The sequence below is a fragment of the Neodiprion pinetum genome, chromosome 4 (assembly GCF_021155775.2).
Source record: "Neodiprion pinetum isolate iyNeoPine1 chromosome 4, iyNeoPine1.2, whole genome shotgun sequence".
NCBI lineage: Eukaryota > Metazoa > Arthropoda > Insecta > Hymenoptera > Diprionidae > Neodiprion > Neodiprion pinetum.
In genome coordinates, this window is record NC_060235.2 from 17,982,778 (window position 1) to 18,003,292 (window position 20,515).

The 20,515-nt window shown below is 37.6% G+C and overlaps 3 protein-coding genes across 4 annotated transcripts; 2 read left to right on the forward strand and 1 right to left on the reverse strand.

Annotated features, from left to right (window-relative positions):
* Positions 1-2,692: 2,692 nt before the first annotated feature.
* On the forward strand, positions 2,693-9,293 carry LOC124218149 (uncharacterized). The gene is made up of 5 exons (XM_046624596.2): positions 2,693-3,130; positions 6,248-6,532; positions 7,507-7,827; positions 8,567-8,812; positions 8,901-9,293. Exons 1-5 carry the CDS (start codon positions 2,743-2,745, stop codon positions 9,155-9,157), a joined length of 1,497 nt encoding a protein of 498 aa, XP_046480552.1. The 5' UTR covers positions 2,693-2,742; the 3' UTR covers positions 9,158-9,293.
* Positions 9,294-13,195: 3,902 nt separating this feature from the next.
* On the reverse strand, positions 13,196-17,968 carry LOC124218148 (protein tumorous imaginal discs, mitochondrial). Of its 2 annotated transcripts, XM_046624595.2 has the most exons (6): positions 17,558-17,968; positions 16,839-17,311; positions 16,419-16,682; positions 15,892-16,336; positions 14,962-15,092; positions 14,708-14,847 (listed from the first exon to the last, which is right to left on the reverse strand). In XM_046624595.2, the coding sequence occupies exons 1-5, from the start codon at positions 17,733-17,735 to the stop codon at positions 14,977-14,979; spliced, it is 1,476 nt and encodes a 491-aa protein (XP_046480551.1). In that variant the 5' UTR covers positions 17,736-17,968; the 3' UTR covers positions 14,708-14,847; positions 14,962-14,976. The 2 variants fall into 2 exon arrangements, with proteins under 2 accessions (XP_046480550.1, XP_046480551.1); XM_046624594.2 differs by lacking the exon at positions 14,962-15,092 and having other exon boundaries at positions 13,196-14,847; positions 17,558-17,966.
* A 40-nt stretch (positions 17,969-18,008) lies between these two features.
* Positions 18,009-20,307, forward strand: Ufm1 (Ubiquitin-fold modifier 1). Its single transcript, XM_046624598.2, has 4 exons — positions 18,009-18,162; positions 18,357-18,413; positions 19,869-19,999; positions 20,077-20,307. Exons 1-4 carry the CDS (start codon positions 18,158-18,160, stop codon positions 20,148-20,150), a joined length of 267 nt encoding a protein of 88 aa, XP_046480554.1. The 5' UTR covers positions 18,009-18,157; the 3' UTR covers positions 20,151-20,307.
* Positions 20,308-20,515: the final 208 nt, after the last annotated feature.

The following is a 20,515-nucleotide window of genomic DNA, read 5'->3' on the forward strand; positions in this document are numbered from 1 at the left end:
TTTTATTTATGAGTTATTGTTTGCCATGAAAAAATAATTCTTGTAATAAAAAGTAAAATAAAAAGGAGCTCTGTTCTGGTAAAATTCGGTTTTCTTTTCTTTTTTTTTCAAGAGTAAAACAAAGGAAGTAATGTTTAATTCAAAAAACTGATTTTTGTGTGTGTGTGTGTGTGTGTGTGTGTCGAAGGGGTGGGTCAGGTTATATGTATATGGTAGGGTTCTTGGATTTTTGACACGGTGGTGGCGGCGGAGGCCAGAAGATATCTTCGTGATATACACAGATATTATATAGCACATAGGGCAAAAGAGGGAAGAAAGGATGCGGTGAAGAAATGAGGGTAGGCGGTAAAGAGCTAGATGTTTGTAGGTATGACGGTATATTAGACTGTATGAAAAAAACGGATTATTTTTTTCAACATTCAAGGCAAAAATATTGTTTCAAATTACGAAAAAAAGATGCTGTCGAAGTTTCAGCTCTTAATATTCATATTTAGAGATGCTTCATCGCGATTTTCTATTTCACGTTTAAATAACATGGGAAACATTTGTTTTAAGCTTTCGAATTTTAGAATTCGTCAACGCATTAACGTACTGATTAGTTTTTCATTGACCTTTGACCTTAAATAACTTTCGAAAGAGTAGATTTATCATAAAATGATAAGAGACCTTTTTTGTAGCGCGTTCATACATTCTGGTCTTATCAGTACGCTAATGCGTTGACCAGTTATAAAATTCCAAATATTAAAAGACAAAATTTTCCCATATCATTTAAATGGGAAGTAAAAAATCGCGACGAGGCACCTCTAAATATTAATATTAAGGGCTGAAAATACGACATCTTTTTTTCGTCATTTGGAACAATATTTTCGACTTGAATATTGAAAAAAAATAGTCGATCTTTTTCATACAGTCTAGAATATATATATAAGTATTTAGCATATACATATATATACACACACACACATTTAGTTTACATACAGACTCTTTTATCGCAGACTAACACGTACATACACGTATGCTTGTAATGACATTACATAAATTACGTAATATATAACTATACATATACACCGACAGTTTCTCTGCGATAAAAGTCTATGTATAAAATAAACGTGAAAGAGAGGGGGGAGAAAGAGGTGAGAAAAATGTAAAAAGGAGAATCGTCAATATGGTCAAGTGTAATATGATCTAGATATAGGTATATATATAATGTACACATACATACAGTATGTGTCTGGCGTAATTACATATGACAGGGAGAATGGATATACCTCCTGTAGGTTAGACACACCAACCTGGGCAACAAGTCTGCGAGGTCGCATGATGTGATACTTGCACGCAATATACACAAATCTAATTTTTGATTACCAAAGTGGCGAAGCGCCGGTGAATACATTATACGTGTATATACTTTACATATACATGCATACCTATATATACGTATGTATATAAATATCACGGGGTATACTCTTGATACATTATATACTTGTCTCAAACATGGATCAATTTTCCATTTACGATGTGAATTGCATCGTGGCAAAAGGATAATTGGCGTATTATGGCCTGGACTCGTTATCTGTTCGACCTTTGTACATTTAGCTTTGGCAATTCGCGTCTTAGTTTGGTATATTCAGTTTAAAATTGGCGGCAAGCTGTTTTTAAAACATGAGATAAAACAATCGATAAAAATAAATTAACAAATGATTAAATGGGTAAATATTTGAATAAGATCACAGTTAAGTCGCGTATATCATTAGTGAATTCATTGCAACGGGCAAGTTTCAAACGCTAGCGAACCAAAACCAATATGGCTGCCGCTGACGCGTACGCTTAAAGTTTGATTTCATCTCTACGATTATTTGCATGATTCAAAAATCGTCGAACTTCATTTCACGCCAAACACGTAAATGGCAAGAATAGTTTAGTAATGACAGTCACCAGCGATCGAGTCTTAAAAAGGTAGAATTTATCATGCAAAAAATTCACCCGTGTATTTGCGTACTTCAAGTCTCAATTTTCTTAAAATATCTATATTCAACGGTATTAACGGACGGTATACCTGCACACACTCGCTTCGCCACATTATAACATTAAAATCTTATTATAAGTCAGTTTAGTTTAGTAATAACAATAACTAACCAGACACACGCATAGGTTTACACACAATGTGGGTGGCCTGCTGCAGAATATCAGCTGTGTAAACAACAAGTTGCGCATACCGTGTTGATACACATATATATCAGAAAAATTCCCGAAAATATATATATATATATGCAATGTTTAGATATATATTTTAAGCTTATTAACATTTTATATATATATATATAATGTTTAGATTTTAAGTCCGATTTTCGTGACGCAGGCTTGATAACAAAACGGTCTCAGGTGAAAAGTCTGTTCCCACATTAGGTAAAAATTTCAATACACCACAGTATAACACTGCAGCAGAATCCTAGTATGAATTTTTCGAATAACGAACTAACCGACGTATAAATTTTACCATTCGTACCGAAACGTTGAATAATAATTGAAAAAGTACTTCATACAACACTCATGCATACAATATTGTATTACACCCGTAAAGAGAGAAAATTTGAAGTCGTAATTCAAAGGGGGCAAATGAACGGAACGACCTTTCATACTACGATACCAACGAATTGTACAATCTAACAAAATTCTACAGGTAGATTGACCCAGGCAGGGGTGGGGGACCCGGGCTGATCGTTAAGCGGCGAACACGACGGCATGGAGGTGCCAAGGTTCCCCCGACCAGCACCGAATCTCGCAAGTAAAGTGACCGAGGAGCTCGACGTGACATCGGTGCTAGCGGCAGTGTCTCCCGAGACTCCGGCGTCGCGACGCCGACATGCAATCGTCCGCGGAGGAGTGCGTCTCCCACGTGGTGGTGCAGGTGAAGTTGCAGGTGGAGAAGCAGCGGAACGCAGAGGCGGCGGAAAACGCGGAGGCGCTTACTTCCGGGGATCTAGGTGTTTCGTCAAAAATCTGGTCCATCCGCGCGACAAGCGCTCGTCACGTTTCCCATCCAGGCAACGGGTCACAGAATTTCGCCTAAAGATGACGGAGCGTCGCGATGAAAATCACGACTCCGACGATGACGTCGTTTGTGCCGTCGGTATGCCTTGTAAAATATACTTGACATGTTATTCTGTACATCTGTATATTGTACGACGTTGCGCTGAACGGTATTAACACGCATTATTATTATTATACATCTACGTAATATCTGCAGGCTAGAAAATCCGTTAAGCAAACACTGTGGTGTACATACTATACTACACTGTATAATAACACACACGCGTGAACATTCCATTATTTAAAAAACTATTATACGGTACGTGCATCAAACACAGTTCTAAAAAAATTAAAAAAATAAAATAAAAAAAAAAAAAAACAGTGCGATTCACCTCGGGTGAGAATTGTTAACGTTTTTACCCGTGAATTATAATAATATAGCAAACAGCTCCGATTCAAAAAGTTGCGTACGTACCAATGTATATATATATATGTACGTCTATATGAAACAAGGAAAAAGTAATAATAATAATAACAACAACAACAACAACAACAATAACAACAACAACACAGACGATAAAAACATTGATTTTATCGATTCCAATGCGCATATTACATGTATGTACGTTATACATGGTACGCGTGCCTAAGAAAGAGATCATAAGCGATGGATCGCGAAATGTGAACTGTACGCAAGCGAGCTTTCATAATACACCCTGTCGTACTGCTGCATAAACATAACGTACATCCTCCAATGAATTATCGAGAAATTCAATGTTCGCATACATAGTTCAATTCTAGATTCTCATACATATATCCATGTAAGTATAACCAATCGATTTCGGTACATATTATAGGCACGCGCTGTGTTATCAACGTGTCACGCAAAAATATATGATCGCGTGCAAGGATCGCATTTTATACGTCATTTATACTTATACAGTATACACATATACTCGTGTAACGTACATACATAAGTTATTGGACATGGATGAGTACAAAAATGACCTTTGCCCCGAATTAGATCGCAGACACCGACATCGGTCAAATATTATCCTACAATGTATATACCGGACAATTATAACTTATCCATCCGTGACCCTACCGTCTATATATGTATAGTTATATGCTTATGTATAGTATAATATCAGTGTATTTTCTTTTATTTCTTTCGTTATAAAGTTCTGCGCGCGTGGTTTCAATAATTATAATAATTGTTGCTAAAATTTTTTCGCGGTTTCGCTAAATAAACTGATTAATTAATAATAGTAATAATAATATTCGCTGTGATTATTGTCCGATTAACATCGATGTGATATTATTGGGTGAAGGTCGGGGCTTGTTGTGGGTGACCTCCGCGGTTACACGTCTGACGCACGTGGTCCTGTCTGTGCAGTTTTTAAGAAAATTTATACGTATATCAACGTGTAAGCATATGCGTGTATCCGGTTTTACAGTTTCCGGAGTTACGTTCGTTCCGGTGAAATTTAATAACACCTACAATGTATTTACATACCCAAAAGCTACGTGCATATACGCGTATTATAATATGCAAGTACAATTACTTGGCAGTTATATTATTACATGCTTGTCGACAAGTCTTTTTTCTCCAACGCCGCTTTCATTAGCATTATCAATTCCCGTATTGTATGTATTATTAGCGGTGTAGCGTTACATGAAAGAGGTGTAATTATTGCGAATAAAGGAGACGTATTTAGGATATATTATACCTATGCACACACACACGCACACACACACACACACATATGTATATAGATTCATATATAATTCGCATACTATAAACGTCGAGACAAAGAGAACAACACCGCGATATTATATACATAATGCGTGTGTAAGTGAAAAATTTTCAATCGTCCCACATCCGGTATTTTATCATACATCCGCATGGCTTCTTGCGGGTGATATAAATACAAATAATATCCATTAGTGCAGATAGTTTTCCGATTTGATCGAACGTATGTATAATAATAAAGATCGACACCTTCAAATAAATTACATCCGGTGTCTCGCTGTGCGATGATAACGAATTCCGCTGCAAGTCAATTTATCTACCTACCACTGTTGCGAAAACTCCTTGTATTAATTAAGAACGAAAGCTCTGCTCCCGGCGTGGCATTAACCGGCCTGAAAATCAATAACGATATTAATGTATCATCGCAGAAATTCTCCCACTGACGTACGATACGTACGTGTACATGTGTATACGTACAATATTTGCGTGGATAATGCGTTATAAGCGTATAGGTATAATATAGAGACACGATTGTCGGAACCGCGGCGCTTTTGAACGCTGTACAGTTATTAAACATACATACATTACAATGCGTATGTAGACGTTATATACCGGGAATAACGTTAAAATAGACTACCGAGGCTCGTGCGAATTGCGATGATTCCGAATGAATCACTATTAAAGAAGTTCATGTTGCGTGTGAATGTTTTCGCGGAATCAATTCCGATCACTCGCTTCACGGTTCCCGCGAGTTTCCGGAAGTTTTTCACGTTCCCGGTGAAACGTATAGTAAAAATGTTAATCCGCGAAAAGTGAGTAAGAATCATACTCTGTATAACGTTTCTAGTGTGCAGGAGGCGCGTTTTCGACTCATTTTTTTATAAGACCTGGGAATAGACTCTGACTTCTTATACGTGTAGTAGTGCGTATTAGCTGCGGATGCTGCGGACTTCATAGAGAGCGATCGACTCGAATTTTCCCGCAGTAGCGACAACCGTCTCGATCCGCAAACCGTGTCGCGATTCGCGCCTTCTCCTAACGTCAGACACGTTATACGGAGCATAAGAGCCTGTAGCCAGCCACCGGTGTAATTGCGTCCATTACTGTGTTACGGTATAAGCGATACTCAGCGGTGGCATTGTACCCTGGCACAAACGCGCACAGACTCGGTGTACTTTTACACTGGTATAATTTAACGTGTAATCGTGTGAGGTAGGAGAACGTCTGCGTGTGTGCCGCGTATTTATTATTTCCGTCAATTGTAGGTAAAAGAAGAGAACGGTTAGTTGTTTTCGTTCGGATCATCCAGTTTAAATGTGTGTAATGCTCTGTTTCCTGCACTTAAACGCGCGGCGTTTTGCCGTAAGACTTTTAGAGAATTCTAAATTTCTGTACACCGCGATAATTTATACACCTGATGATTTTAACACCGGCGTAATCATGATACGATTTATTCTGTTCAAGGCCCGCACCGACCTCCAATGGGTGTAAGTAATTCACCGAAGATAGATCGCAGCGTGCAGAACGGCGATGCGGAAGCCCGTCATCAAGAGCATCAGGAATTGCCACTAGCTGCGTTGAGATCGACGGGGGTTCAAACATGCCCGACAATTCCGTACCGCCTGCGGATGTTTCCTTCCCTTCAAGACCCGCCTGTACTCGTACGGGATTCGTCCGAGAATCCAAAAAAATCATCGAAAATATGCAAGCATTTGAGACTTCTCGGGCGGCTGACCCTCTGCCAATTCGGTAAGAAACAAGATCCGCTTATCGAGTCATATCGCGTTTGTTAAGTCACACAAACGAGAGAAATAAGAATACGATAGCTATTGCGGAATTTATACAGTACAAATTTTTTATACAACTATACACAGACCGTTAGTATTTGGAGTTGATTGATTATGCTTGGATAATTTATTCAAATGAAATCGATTTGTTTATTCTTATTTTTTTTTTTCATTGGCAACAGCTGTATCTCGACAGTTGATAACCCTTGAACTTATCTCACGCAATTTATCTATATTATATACCCGTATATAAACGAACAATAAAAACTTTTATATAGATTCCCTAATCATGGAATAATGTTCAAGAAGTTTATAACTCGACTGTACTGACCCTGTTTGATATGAATTTCGATATATGCCATCCAGTAATAACGATACTGAATTGGGAAAATGGGATTTAGAATAATCTATAATACAGTACCGTTGCAATTCCAATGTGGCAAAGATTCGAACCAGTTTATATTCTTTGAAGTTGCAAATGTTTGACTTTATCCAATTCAAATTGATATGGATAGAAATCGTCGTGTGTTAGATTCCGGGTCACACAATGTATAATTTAAACGAATAACGACTATTCATTGGAATAACAACTGTTTCAAAGCAACGTTGTACGCGAATTCGTAATTCCGGCAAATTAAAATTCAACGATACAGCGTTCCCAATCGGTTTCAATTTACTGGAAGATATTCAACGACTTCAAAATCAATCTACACACATATCGCGTTACATTAACATATTTGAGAACGCCAAAATTCTGTACAAAAAAAGGGAAAATAAATTAAAAATGGTCGAATAGTCTACCTGCCCGCCTGTGTGTTGGAAAATGTTCGACGAACGCAAAAAAAGGAAATAGGGTCATTACCATATTTACTTTTCAACCCGGAAACAACATTCGGCGCATGCCTATATAATAACGAACGTGAACTCGTCTTTCAGGTTTAGCATGGCTTTTGAGCCTTTGGGCGATCGCAGGAGCGGCCGCATTTTACACCACCGAGGGTCCTCGTGAACGGGAACAAGTTGCTGACTTGGCGACAAAGCAAAGGGACCTGGCGATCAGTTTAGCCACCGAACTGCGTCAAGTTAAAGCCGAGGAACCGATTTGGGTTAACACCATTCAACGCTACTTTCTCAAACACGAGAACCTTATCCTGGCCGCCGTGAACTCCGGATATGGGGAAAGCGGCGGCGGTGGCGGCCAGGTCTGGACGTTTCCCGGGTGTTTCCTCTTCGCCGTTTCCCTGCTGACCACCTTGGGTGAGTTTCGTTATTTTCCGAATTTCCCTTTCTGCCGTTTCCGCCGAGCGATAAGTCTCGATTTGACAGAGGGAACTGCAATCACCGCGCAACGATGCGATTAGGTGTTGGACTTTTTTTAAAGGAAATAACAATCGATATAACATATTTTACAATTAATTTAGAATAATTAAACAAGTCTACAACGTCGATTAGTTACTGGAAGAAATTTAATGATTTCAAAATTCGTTTCACTATAAAACAAGGGAAGTCCTGAAATTCTATATTATACGTGTCATGCATTACACGATGAGTCGAATCGAGATTTTAATTAGTTCGGAGGTGGTTATTTCGGGTATATATACAAGGCGTTCCGTGTAACATATCACAACGTTGAACCGTTGTATATTATAGAAGACCTTAGCGTGCCAACTAACGAACCGCTGCACCTTGATTCTTTCGATCTCGCAATCAGTCAGTGTATTATAAATAGAAACGGGAAATTTCGAGGACTCACCTCGCGTGCTTTAAGCTCGAGGAGGGAGGGATGCGAAACCTTATTGTCACAGTGACTAACCGCAGGGAGCTTCGTGGAATTTGAAAGTGAGCGTAATAATTCCGCCCGGAAATCCGGCGATGCGAGCAATTTTTTTTTCATCTTATTCTAAGCATGAATTGAGAGTTATTCGAAGGGTTCGAAGCAACAGCGAATACATTCACCTTCGTTAACGTGTTAATTATTTCCATCGAATTTTCGCAGGATTCGGCGCTCCGGTACCCCGAACAACGCCAGGACGAACAGTCGCGGTTTTATTCGCGGCGATTGGAATCCCGGCCCATTTTCTGCTCATTCTTAACACGGGGATTTTCCTAGCCGTACGTCTGCAGAGTTTCGCGGTGCGGCGAAAAGAACAGGGAGGAAATAGCGAAGACAAAGAGGCCGCCGTTCATTTGGAATACACAACTATTCCTCGTTGGGTGAAGATCGTTCCTTTCGCTTGCATAGGTGAATATAATGATGGTGCTTGAAAGACGCGAATGGTCAATCATTGTTCAGCTTAAAAATTATCAAATAATAAAACACTCTCTTGCAGGCGGATACTATCTAATCGGCATATTGTGCTTCGGTGTTGGAAGGCTGCGGCCGATGGCGGCGAGCTTGTTATTTCCCTTGGATTTTACCGCCGCTGGTGGCTTGGCAACCACTTCCGGTCCGGTCAGAATCGCTTATGCAATTTACCTCGAGGGTGCGGTTACAATTGCAGCTGTGGCTGTGGCCATACTCCAAGTATCGGCTACTCAGAGCCTTACAAATATCGGCTTGAAATACGGCCTCCTCACAAACACGTAACAAATACACAATTTTACGGTGTGCCTAATTTTCGATCAACTTTACTTCACGCTACTAATTGTAAGCGTATATGCATATTTCCTCAGCAGCAGCAGCAGGAGTCCTAATTAACTATAAGAAAAAGAAAAGAAAATAATGAGAAGGTATTTACCTATTCCAAAACTAACGAATCTATAAAAAGTTGATCGCGTTTAGTCTGAGTTTTGTTGCGAAACCTGCAGATCACGTATTTATACTCCGATTCTAAGATAAAGTTTATTATTTTATAAATTCGGATTAGGGAAAGAGAAAGAGAGGGGGAATAGGGATGATGATGAGAATTCTGAGAAAGAAATGTACATGGATTCTTAAACTCCCGATTCAACTACACTTCTGGAAATTACAAGGTTTCTCGGCACAACTCGGCGGCGCATAGATTTATAAATAAAGGGTGTATGAGAATAAAGAACGAATGAATAGATGAATGAAAGAATTCACGTTACCTATATTATACCGGGACAATCTCTTGAAACTATACATATAATGCGCATGCGCGAGTTTTATCGGCTGCTCGGGCAGGTTGACCACTCCGAGTTTCAGCTGTCAAACTCTGTTTCTGGCGGCGTTGTAGTTCATACGAATTTTTGAGGTTAGAATCTTAAACAGTCGAGGTAGTGACTCGGAAAGTTGATGCTAATGCTCTTTGAAAATTGGCTTTATTCGACTAAAATGAGAAATCTGTTTAAATGTTGGGTGCTTGGAAGAAAGGCAGCAGGTAGGTGCGAACACTTTATTTAATCATTTTTATTATTTCGTACATTAGAAATAACAATGGAATTTTTATCTATCAACAGGTGATACGGCTAAAATAATTACATCTCTGATATTCACTGTTATCTGCCCATTCAATTTGTCAGACGTACAAAGATCATCGCCACTTTCAAGCAACTAAGCAACTTTCTCACTCTTTTGTGATTTCAGGCGGTAATATTGAATTTTATCATTTTCGAAAATGAGACATTAAACCGAGCGTTCAAGAAATTTAAATATCTCACTATCTGTAACGGAACTGTGAATCTTTTTTTTCTTGAAAATAGTTCAACAAAATTTACGAATAGTCGATAGTCAATGTATTTTTTCTGATTAACAAATTATTGCTACTACTATTTAAAATTTCCGAATGATTATCAGAATTTATTTCGCAAATTTTCAATGATGTTCGATTAAATAAATGAAGGGAACCTAATACTCAAATTGAAAATTCAAGTAATATTAGATTTATTAAAATGATTTTTGTATTTCATGTTAGTGCGGTTCGAAACAAAGAAAATCTAATCGAAAGCGTAGAACTCAGGAATGTAAATCACATCCTGTGACACAAGTTGAAAATCAAGTTTCTCAAAATGCGCCTCAATGTCACAATTAGCTTCAAGGACAATCATGTTTTAGAGTAATGTCAATTTTAAAGTAATGTAAAGATTGTGTCCCTTGTTCCATCAAAATAAATGAATATCTAATTTTTAACAAAGTTTACGAAAATTTTTTTCCAAATAATTTAATCCGATACAATATCTTGTTCATAGTCCTCCGAACATCACCTTCTAACAAGGATATTTGGAAAGAGTCCCTTTGTTGCAGAAACCATTATAAAATTCTTGGTTTTCAATTCGAGCTATTGAATAACTGTGTTTCAGGTTCCATTTTCAATCTCAAAATGGGATTTTTTTTGCTCCAGATAATGCTAACATGAAATGCAGAAATAATTGCGGTACATGGAAATTCACAAGCTTTCAGTCTTAGCGTAGGACCCTATAAAGAGTGTAAAATTGAATTTGGTTTCAAGTTATCGTGCAACTAGCTAGCCAGATGACACCATCAACTAAGATTAAATTTAAAGACATTTTTAACTGAACTTATTTAACAGTTCTAGATTTAGATTGATTCAGTTTGCCTAGCAAAATTCAACCCTACAATCTAATTGAGGACTTGAAAAACTATTCATCTGAATTCAATGCCAAAGAGAGTAAAAGTAAGCTTCAAAATAAGATATCAAATCAAATGGTATAAAGTTTGAAAAACAATGCTGGTCAATAATAATGCTTAAATTACAATGGTGCACAGAATGATTCCTCGGTAGAATGAATTGGCAGCAACGGTTAAGTAACAAACTTATCGCTATTGGCTCGATCAAAGTAAAATGATGGAATATTCAGCCATTATGATCTGTAGTATATCCCGCTCTTCAATTTTGCCTCAACTGATGTTAAGAAGGTGGCGATGGCCTGATAAAATTCACTCTGGCACCTGATGTCTGACGAAACAACCAGGTTCGATGGTGCTAATGATTGCACCGCTCGAGAAACCAGGATCCTTGCCACCTAAACGTTTTGACCATCAGGTAAGGCATAATTGTCCTCGTGTTAATTAAAGTTTAAACTTCGAGCCTGCTGAAAAAAAACGAATTTTATCATTGAATCCATGTTAAAATATTGTCATTGAATCCATGTTAAAATATTGTCATTGTCAAAGATCACGTAATTGGAAATTTACTTACATGCTTCCATGCCTGACAAATTTAGTCCCGCTTTGACAATGAATTATTTCGTACCTGAAAATATTAGAAGCTATTATTATCAAACAGGATCTTTCGGTATTTTTGAAGGCAAAAAAAAAGGCAGCACTTTTTGAAAGGCAACCAATGGCCTGACGAGGGGTGATCAGAAGAGTGGAGATTGGTCTCCCAGTGTTATCGGACGATTGTCTTGTAAGTTATTGTTTTGTTTCCTAATTTTTCATTAATAGCATGATTTACACTGTAATATTAACTGTTGTTCTTTTTCTCTTTTTATTCTTGGATATCTGGTGAACCCTCTTTGTTAACGGAACATTGATTATTGTACAATGGAGCTGCAAAAACTTTGTCAACTAATCAATGATGTCGGTGAGGATTTTTGTGAGTATTGCGTCGGGTACGTTTTCTGTTAATTGCTACTCTTTGTCCTCCTAAGCTTCGTGTTTAAGATGAATAATTTCTTTATTCCTTGTTACTCATTTCTTTTATTTATTTCATGTTCATCGGCACTAATTACTGACTTCTCGAGCACTGCACCGTAACGAATCAACTCTGGAAATATCTACTGGGTCTCAACCATTCATTTATTTTTAATTTTATGTGAATAAAGAATCTGTTCACAATAAACATTGTTTTTACTTACCTACTTCTGTTTGTCCAGACTCCCACTTGTTAATGACATTTCACTTTGAATTTCAGATTTCTTCTTTCAATAAATAACACCCAATTTCTGTATCATTTGATATTTGCTTTTCCGTTAAATTCTTTATTGCGTCGGTTGAATATCTTCCGAAATCAACCACGGTATTGCTGAACGATACTATTCTTCTTAGACAATTCACGCTACGTAAAAATAAACAGCAGCATAACCTCAATCTACGGCTTTACGCGCGAGAGAATTACAGCTTTTGTTTCATTTTGTGTACGTTGGCGCCTTGCTCAGCAGATGAAAACATCACCGCGGCGCGATCTCCCCGACCAATGAGATTAAATTATTTGGCGCATGCGCGTTATATGTATAGTTTCAAGAGATTGTCCCGGTATATATACGTGCATGTGCGGATGTAGTATTTAAGCGGTAGACATATATATATATATATATATATTTTTTTTTCTCTCTGAGTGTGTACAAGCGAGAAGATCCAGCCAAAAGTTGATCATTCCCTTTGATTAAAAGAGTTTGAAAACTATCTGTAGAAATTTACTTCGTCCAAAAGTTACCGAAGTTCAACAATTTACTATTATAATATCGTATTAAAGAAATGATGCATATCAGTTAAATTGATTTAGCGCGAGTTAGAGTTATTATAATAATATGCATAACTGTGCAATACTGATGATAACTGATAATGCTAATGAAGAAAGAAACAGAACAGCAACAAGAAGCCAATCCTCGGAAGAAATATTTCTATTTCATGTCGCAAGGACTTTTTTGTTATTTGTTTTCCTTTTAAGTTTCATTACCGCACATAAATTTTTCTACGCCATATAACATGTGTATGGTAGGTCGACCTAGATGTATAATAGATTAGTCGATGTTGTATCAATGATCGCTACTCCTCTCTTCCCCACACAAGTGTGATACATAGATATTTTATATTATAACATAATAAACTTACCTGAGTGCTTTTTATATAACTATTATTAAATATAATTGATATGCATACGTACGTGTATATTTCCGTACATATATCCTACCGTGAATGTTGATAGTATGCGAAACAGACGATAAAAAAACATAGAGAAAAAGAAATACCTATTGTACAATTATTATACGTTAATTACGTACTTTACATGCAAGAAATGAATAATAAAATTATTTATCACCGTTGACTGGCTGTTGTTTTTCATTTATTTATTTTTTCTCGTTGCGTACAGTAATGTTTGTTAAAGGCTTAGGAATCCAGCTAACTTGTTTTCGGTATGAAACAAAATGAGAACTCAATTCTATACGAATTATGTAACAGTGACTCCCAATCTCTCACATCGGCTGCATTGCCAGTCATTGTCACATAATTCGTACAGAATCGAGCTCATATTTTGTTTCAGGTCGAAAGCAAGTTAGCTGAAAGTTCATGGTATTAATGAACATTACTGTACCTCTAAATTGAAAATATTGGGAAGGGTACAAAAATTAACTCAACCCAATATAAACAATTCGCAATTTGTGAGGTAACTTCATGAATTTATTATGTATCATTATCATTCGACTAGCGATGGATACGTCAATAAACTACCATTATTTCGTTTCTTTTATTCTTTTCAATTACTATACAATACGGTTTTTCTTTACACCGCAGTTATGAGATACTTCGAATTATTAATTGTTTCTTTGACAAGAATAAGCTGTATGATTAATTTAAAGATCTCGAGAATTCATTAATTATTTTTCCCTATTATGCGCGTTTGTCTGTGTATACGTGATCTATTACATGTTGATATACACGTGTGTAAAATTCAAAGCATTCGTAAACCGGAAGAATGCGTAGTATGATAAAAGGCAATGTTTTCAAATACCATTATTTCAAACTAATTGTGAGGGGAAAAGAATATTATAACGACGAAACTGTAATCAAGCAATTGTGGTTGACAAAAGTTCCTTTTTTTTGTCTTTGCCACTATTGTCACTGTGATTCGGTTGTTTGATCGTCATGCTTTCAACACCAACGATAAATAAATCTTCTCAAAATATTTCCCAGTTACAGAAGAAGAAGAAGCGATATCGTTATCAGAATATATACAAAGAAATGTAACAAATTTATTTTCTAACAACTACATTACCAGAACTTCAGAGAGAATACAATCCGCGGTGTTGTTTCTTTTCTTCTGTTTTCTTTTCTCTCTAGTTCTGCTTTTTCTAACAAACATTTTACGTTAGCTCACGGCAGTTTATGTCTTCTCGCTTGCACGTCGCTGTTGCAGTCCTCCTTGTCTTTGTCATTTGGAACATTGTCCTCCTCGTATTTGGAATTAGTTTTGGTTTCTGCCTCTTCTGTTCGACTCGACCCCGTAACTTGAGGCTTATCTCCAGGTCCATCCGCTGCAGATGAAACTATTTTATCGTTGACCGGTCGATCACCTAATGCCATGCGGATGCTCTCCATTAAATCTAGGGGACCGGCGGTGCACTGCTTCGAACCTTCAACAATAATTGGTCATTTAATTTTAGAAATGAAACCGCAAAAGAGTTCGAAACCGTTCGTTTCTCGATGATAAGAATAACCGGAAAGAAAAAGTATTCCACTTTACTTACCTATGCCTATGATCTTTAACCGAATATAGCCTTCTTAATTTTTCCAAGAATCCCGTCACTTTCTTGATTTTGATACTGTTCTTTCGCTTGAGTTTTCGCCTCGGAACCTGCCATGCTCTCGCGCGAATTTCCTAAAAGAATATCAAGCGTACTTTATACCTTTGAGGATTATCATTTTTTTTCTTCTCTAATTTTACCAATTGATCCAAAAAAATTTTTTTTTTTCATAACACAATCGATAAAGTACCAAAACAAGATACGATACTGTTATAGTTAATATTTTGGTACAGCTTAATTAATTATGAATTATATTTTTGTTTTTTTATTCACTCATTTTTATCAAGCACATGGTGTGTATATAAGAAAATATCAATGCAACATTTTAACTTAGTAAACCAAAACCAATGAAATGATCAAGCGACGATTTTAACGACTATTTATTTTTTATTTCTCTTCTCTTTTCAATGCAGACAGGTACACGAGGAAAAACTCAAGCGAGACTTAATTACAGTGTATAGTCCAATAAAACATATATATTTATATACGGCAACTACAATCACATTGACAAATAGTAATGAGACATTGAGATTGCGTTCTGGTAGTCTGAATTTGCTTTGTCATTGTGAATCTCCGTATACATTACACAATCTCAATCCAATGTCTGTTCAAGCTCGAGAATCATTTCACCGAATTCTATAGAGGAAGCCAATTTTTGATCGTTAAGAAATTCAAGACTTGTTACGACACAATCATTCCAAGCATTGTAATTTTTTTCGATGGCCTCAAGTTAGACGCCAGATCAGTCTTGATATATTCCGTCTTTTTGGGAACTAATCGATATATAATCATGCATTATGGTTTGAAAAACAAACATTGTAGTCAGTTCGTGAAATCATGAGCCGGATTAGGTACTGTCTTGTTTTTTCTTACCATCCTTTTTGAACGTGATTCCGTGTATGGTACCAGGTGTACCAGCTTCCAACTCTGCGTAAGCCTGAAGCAGCGCCTTTTGTTTCTGATTCAGATTCGACGGAACGGATATTTTTATTTCAATATAGTGATCGCCGTATCCCATACTGTTAACTTTCTTTAAACCTTTCCCGGTTAGGCGTATTCTTGTGTGCGAAGAAGTACCGGGGCGTATTTGTATCGTCTGATCCTCATATACACCTTCAACTCTTATTGTACCACCAAGAACTGCCTGAGCCAATGATATTTCGGCACTTGTATGGACGTCTGGACCCTCGCGACGGAAATACTTTGACTTCTCAACCCGGAATGTTATAAAGACTTCTTTATTGCCCACCGCCATTCTCACTGTTTGACCATCTTCAACGCCAGCTGGAACGGGGACTGTCACTTTTTTACGTTGCACCTGAAAAAGTTTCATCAGCGAGGAGTGTCAGCATCATTCTCTATTCTCATTGTTCAAAGTTGCAGAGAAAAATTGAACTTACCGTTTGACCTTTCCCTTCGCATTCACCGCACGGATACTTGATATACATTCTAGATCCCTGGCAGAAGCGACAAGTCGATCTCATCACGAATGGACCAGTACTTATTGTCTCCATACCAGTTCCATTGCAGTGTTGACAGCGTACCGCCTTTGTACCTAGCTCGCAACGACTTCCGGAACATTTCGGACATGTGTCCACAACGTTTATGTTTACATCTTTGTTAACACCACGAGCGGCTTGGGAAAATGTCAAGTTCATGATGACCTAGGAAACGTATAAGCAAAGCATAGGTATAAGTTTTGTCAGTTAAATATTGAAAGGTTACACATGAGGAACGTGAGTAGAGTGAATACTGTAGAATGCAAATTAAATTACTTCATTTGCAAAAAAAATACCAATTTGTAACAAGTGATTTTCTACCTCTTGCGATGCTCCAAAGCCGAAGTTACTCTCAGCAAAGTCCTCATACTCGGTGAATCCTCCGGTCTGAAACCCAGCCTCGCCAAATATTTTTCTGAATAATTCTTCGGGATTGACGGTCGATCTGAATTGCCAATTTTGGCCAAAGTCCTGAGCTCCTTGGCGCTGTCCACCACCACCCATGCCCATCTGTTCGGAAGTGGCACCCCAGGTATCGAACTCCTTTCTTTTACCCTCATCACTGAGCACTTCATAGGCTTCGGATACCTCCTGAAATTTTTTTCCAGCATTGGGATCCCCCTTGTTTGTATCGGGATGATACTTTTTGGCAAGCTCATAGTACGCCTTTTTGATATCCTTTTGAGAGGCGTTTTTCGGCACACCTAGTATCTCGTAGTAATTACGCCTTGCCAAAAGCTTGTAGGTGGTGTGAAAACCGCGGCGCGGAAGCGGCGCCGATTTCGCTTGTATATCTGCAAAAGGAACGTTTGATTAAAAATGAGATAGTCACAAGTGCTGGAAATTATTTAAGGTTATGAACGACGGTCGTCTAAAAGAGGGTGAAACAGGTCGTGAGATCGGCAGACGAAGGTGAAACCCTTTCGCTCGGTTAAACAACTTTGCGGCAAGCAGTCAGGCGAATTTAGAACGAGACGATGTCGCGAACATGAAGAGGGCATGATGTAATCTAGAAATGTCTACGGTATGCGGTGCGTTACGTTTTTCGTATTTCCGATGACTCCACAACTCGACACCAAGCACCGAGCCCGAGAAAAGACGCCGACAGGTGTTGCATTGTTGTAAGGTGACCGATGCTAGATTATTCAACTTATTACAACCGATTAAAGAGATACTTTTTGGCCGAAGAATTACCGCAAGACCCTTAGTCGTGGCCATCTTTGATATGAAGGGACATGCGGGCGACTGTCACGTGACCACTGAAATACAAGAATACTACCCTTGGACCGATCGAATGTTCCACAAATTCTTCATTCAACGTCTACAAATTGCAATACCCGATAGCCGTGATATTTCTTCTCCCGTTTAGGCAGAATTTATTGTGTATTCACTGTTATTACGTACTTTTGCACCAAAGACACGTGTTTTTGGCTGATTAAAATCAATAAAGTTGGCGATCTTTAGACTGATTTTCGTCGAGCTATATATCGATATCTCGATCTCTCGCAATCGGATGTAATAATTCAGCCAACTTCGGGTCACACACAATTGTGTCGCTTCTATTTCCTTTGAGGTTATTCCCATACATAGGAAATTAATTTCTTCAATTCTAGTTGGCGTAATAAAGGGCCTCCTTAACCATGGCGTGAGTATATTTTATGTTGTTGTCATAAAATCGCACGACTCTTATTGCTAAATTTCGTTTGATTCGACTTAGACAATTCTAATAATTGACAAAGCTGGTCACACGCGCTGACAAACATCTGTTTCAGGAAATGAAATGACAGATCATAATGAAAGATTGAATTGAATGTAATTTGAAATTACGAATGATTTCAGATCAAAAGTAACGTTCAAGATTACTCTCACGTCTGATCCAAAGCTACCTTTCAAAGTGTAAGTATAAAATGTAATTTGTAAACAAAGCAGAGACTGGAGAATTTTATCTATATTCATTACAGACACCCTATTCAGACTGTTAATTTTGAGAAAAAAAATCTGTTTTTATTTCGTTTTGTTGAACAGATGATGCGGAGGCATTTACTCTCCAAAGAGCGACGGAATTTGGCCTATGAATACAGAAATAAAGTTTTTCCTACTAACGATGAGCTGCCAAAATAACGTGTCAGAGACTCAGTTTATACAGATATTGAAAGCGATCGATAGGTACTTGACCATAATAGAAAGCCGGAGTCTTGCGGCGCAGGCTAATATCGAAAGCGTGTCACAAATATTTAGCTATGCACTGTTCGTAGAGGCCACGATAGTCGAAGCAGAGAAAGAAAACAAGCTAGACATGTTTGAGAACCATTTGAGGGACTGGTGGAAGAGCGAAAATCGCAATTACTTTTACCCGTGTTCAATTCTAAAAAAAGCCTGTGACAAACTCCTTGAAGTTTACATGAAAAGCACTGTTGTTTCAACGGCTGTAGTCGATCAGTTGATAAATCTGTACATACAGTCATGCGGAAAGCCCAGACTCGCTCAATTTATTGAACAATTATTAATCCAGTCAGTTTCCAACAATGCTGTGATAGATTTGTTACAGGAATTGGGTATAGATATTTCGAATTTCGACGATGACGCTATGATTCAATCGTGGGAGGATGTAACAGGTCAGGGTAAACAGACAGAGGTCTCAGAATGCGTTGAGAGAATGTTGAAAGATGGTTTCATGCCTAAGCTCGTTAGGATTTTTTTGGAACTAACTGAGACAAACAGTGTCAAAAAGATACTCAGGAATTGTTTTGTGTCGAAATTAAACGCGTACGATGTAGAATTCACTCTGAGTTTTTTAGATCTCGAAGAGGAACTATTTTACAAAATCCTCATCGAAGACTTGGGTTTTCGAACCAGCTTCGTAGATGCTATATTTTATTTTGGTAGAAATATGACGCACGATGGCGAATCTTGGGTGTCTAAAAATCTGTTTAAACACAACGACCTTGTGAGTTTTATGAAAATTTTTCTAAGTGGTCCTTCTACAATTCGTCGATACGTCAATAAGACGCTAAACTTTGCTAAAAATGATCCAATGCCCAACGTTTGGCAGGATATACAACCATGACGATTGATCGACCTTACAACAGTAAACTAGGTATCAGCTGGTTGAATACTGTATAGTTATATTACGTGTAAAATGCTGTGTGTTTAACATGTGTACAAATCATTTTTTCAAAGATACTATTAAACTTTTTTTACGTAATACCTTAACTTTCGAACATTCATTTCTCATCTCTTGACAATCATTCCCAATTGCATTAAATCATGTTGCGAGATAAACCCAAATTATTTAAAGCGCACCTTTGATTGACTGTAGAGAAAAACAAAAAATTCCTTGCTTTTTTACAGACTCAGCGTTCCAGACAACACACCGTTTACCGCAGTACTTAAATTTGCTGCTGAAGAATTCAAGGTAGCGCCGGCTACGTCAGCAATCATCACTGACGACGGTGTAGGAATCAATCCGCAACAGACAGCGGGTAAAACTTAGTTCTAAAAAATTTTTTACACTTTTTTTTTCACTCACACGCGTAGTGATGATTAATGATTTTTTTAGGCAACGTCTTTTTGAAACACGGCTCCGAACTGAGGCTCATACCACGAGACAGAGTGGGCAACCAGTGCAGTTGATTCCGATAATCTACACATTTTTCCGTTTTCTTTTTCTTTTTTTTTGAATTTTTGAAGAAAGAAAAAACTAAATGATAATATATTATTGATTTGTAAATATTGAAAGTTGAAATTGATTTTCAATAAAAATGATAATGACAATATCAATGCTTTCCTACATACTGCATTATTGATTTTTTTTATTCAATTTTATTACCCCACACTCTTTGCATCCAGATAGGTATGTAGATACAATATAGCAGGAGACGAAAATACCTTGGGGGGAAAAAGGATGTTGACTTACTTGACAAGGTGAAATAAACTCTCATGATTGCACATTTCAAAATTTCACCCTGAGACGCTCACTGGAAATGGCAACAAATCGA

Bases quoted from the DNA above. Each gene is read 5' to 3' on its own strand.
- LOC124218149 (XM_046624596.2), top strand. From the start codon at position 2,743: ATGGAGGTGCCAAGGTTCCCCCGACCAGCACCGAATCTCGCAAGTAAA. The intron at 3,131-6,247 runs GTATGCCTTGTA...ATTCTGTTCAAG, and splicing joins TGACGTCGTTTGTGCCGTCG to GCCCGCACCGACCTCCAATG. The intron at 7,828-8,566 runs GTGAGTTTCGTT...GAATTTTCGCAG, and splicing joins TTCCCTGCTGACCACCTTGG to GATTCGGCGCTCCGGTACCC.
- LOC124218148 (XM_046624594.2), bottom strand. From the start codon at position 17,735: ATGGCCACGACTAAGGGTCTTGCGGTAATTCTTCGGCCAAAAAGTATC. The intron at 16,683-16,838 runs GTAGAAAATCAC...TACGTTTCCTAG, and splicing joins GCTTTGGAGCATCGCAAGAG to GTCATCATGAACTTGACATT. The intron at 16,337-16,418 runs GTAAGTTCAATT...AAACTTTTTCAG, and splicing joins GCGAAGGGAAAGGTCAAACG to GTGCAACGTAAAAAAGTGAC.
- Ufm1 (XM_046624598.2), top strand. The intron at 18,414-19,868 runs GTAAGTATAAAA...GCTTTTTTACAG, and splicing joins CCAAAGCTACCTTTCAAAGT to ACTCAGCGTTCCAGACAACA. The intron at 20,000-20,076 runs GTAAAACTTAGT...TGATTTTTTTAG, and splicing joins CAATCCGCAACAGACAGCGG to GCAACGTCTTTTTGAAACAC.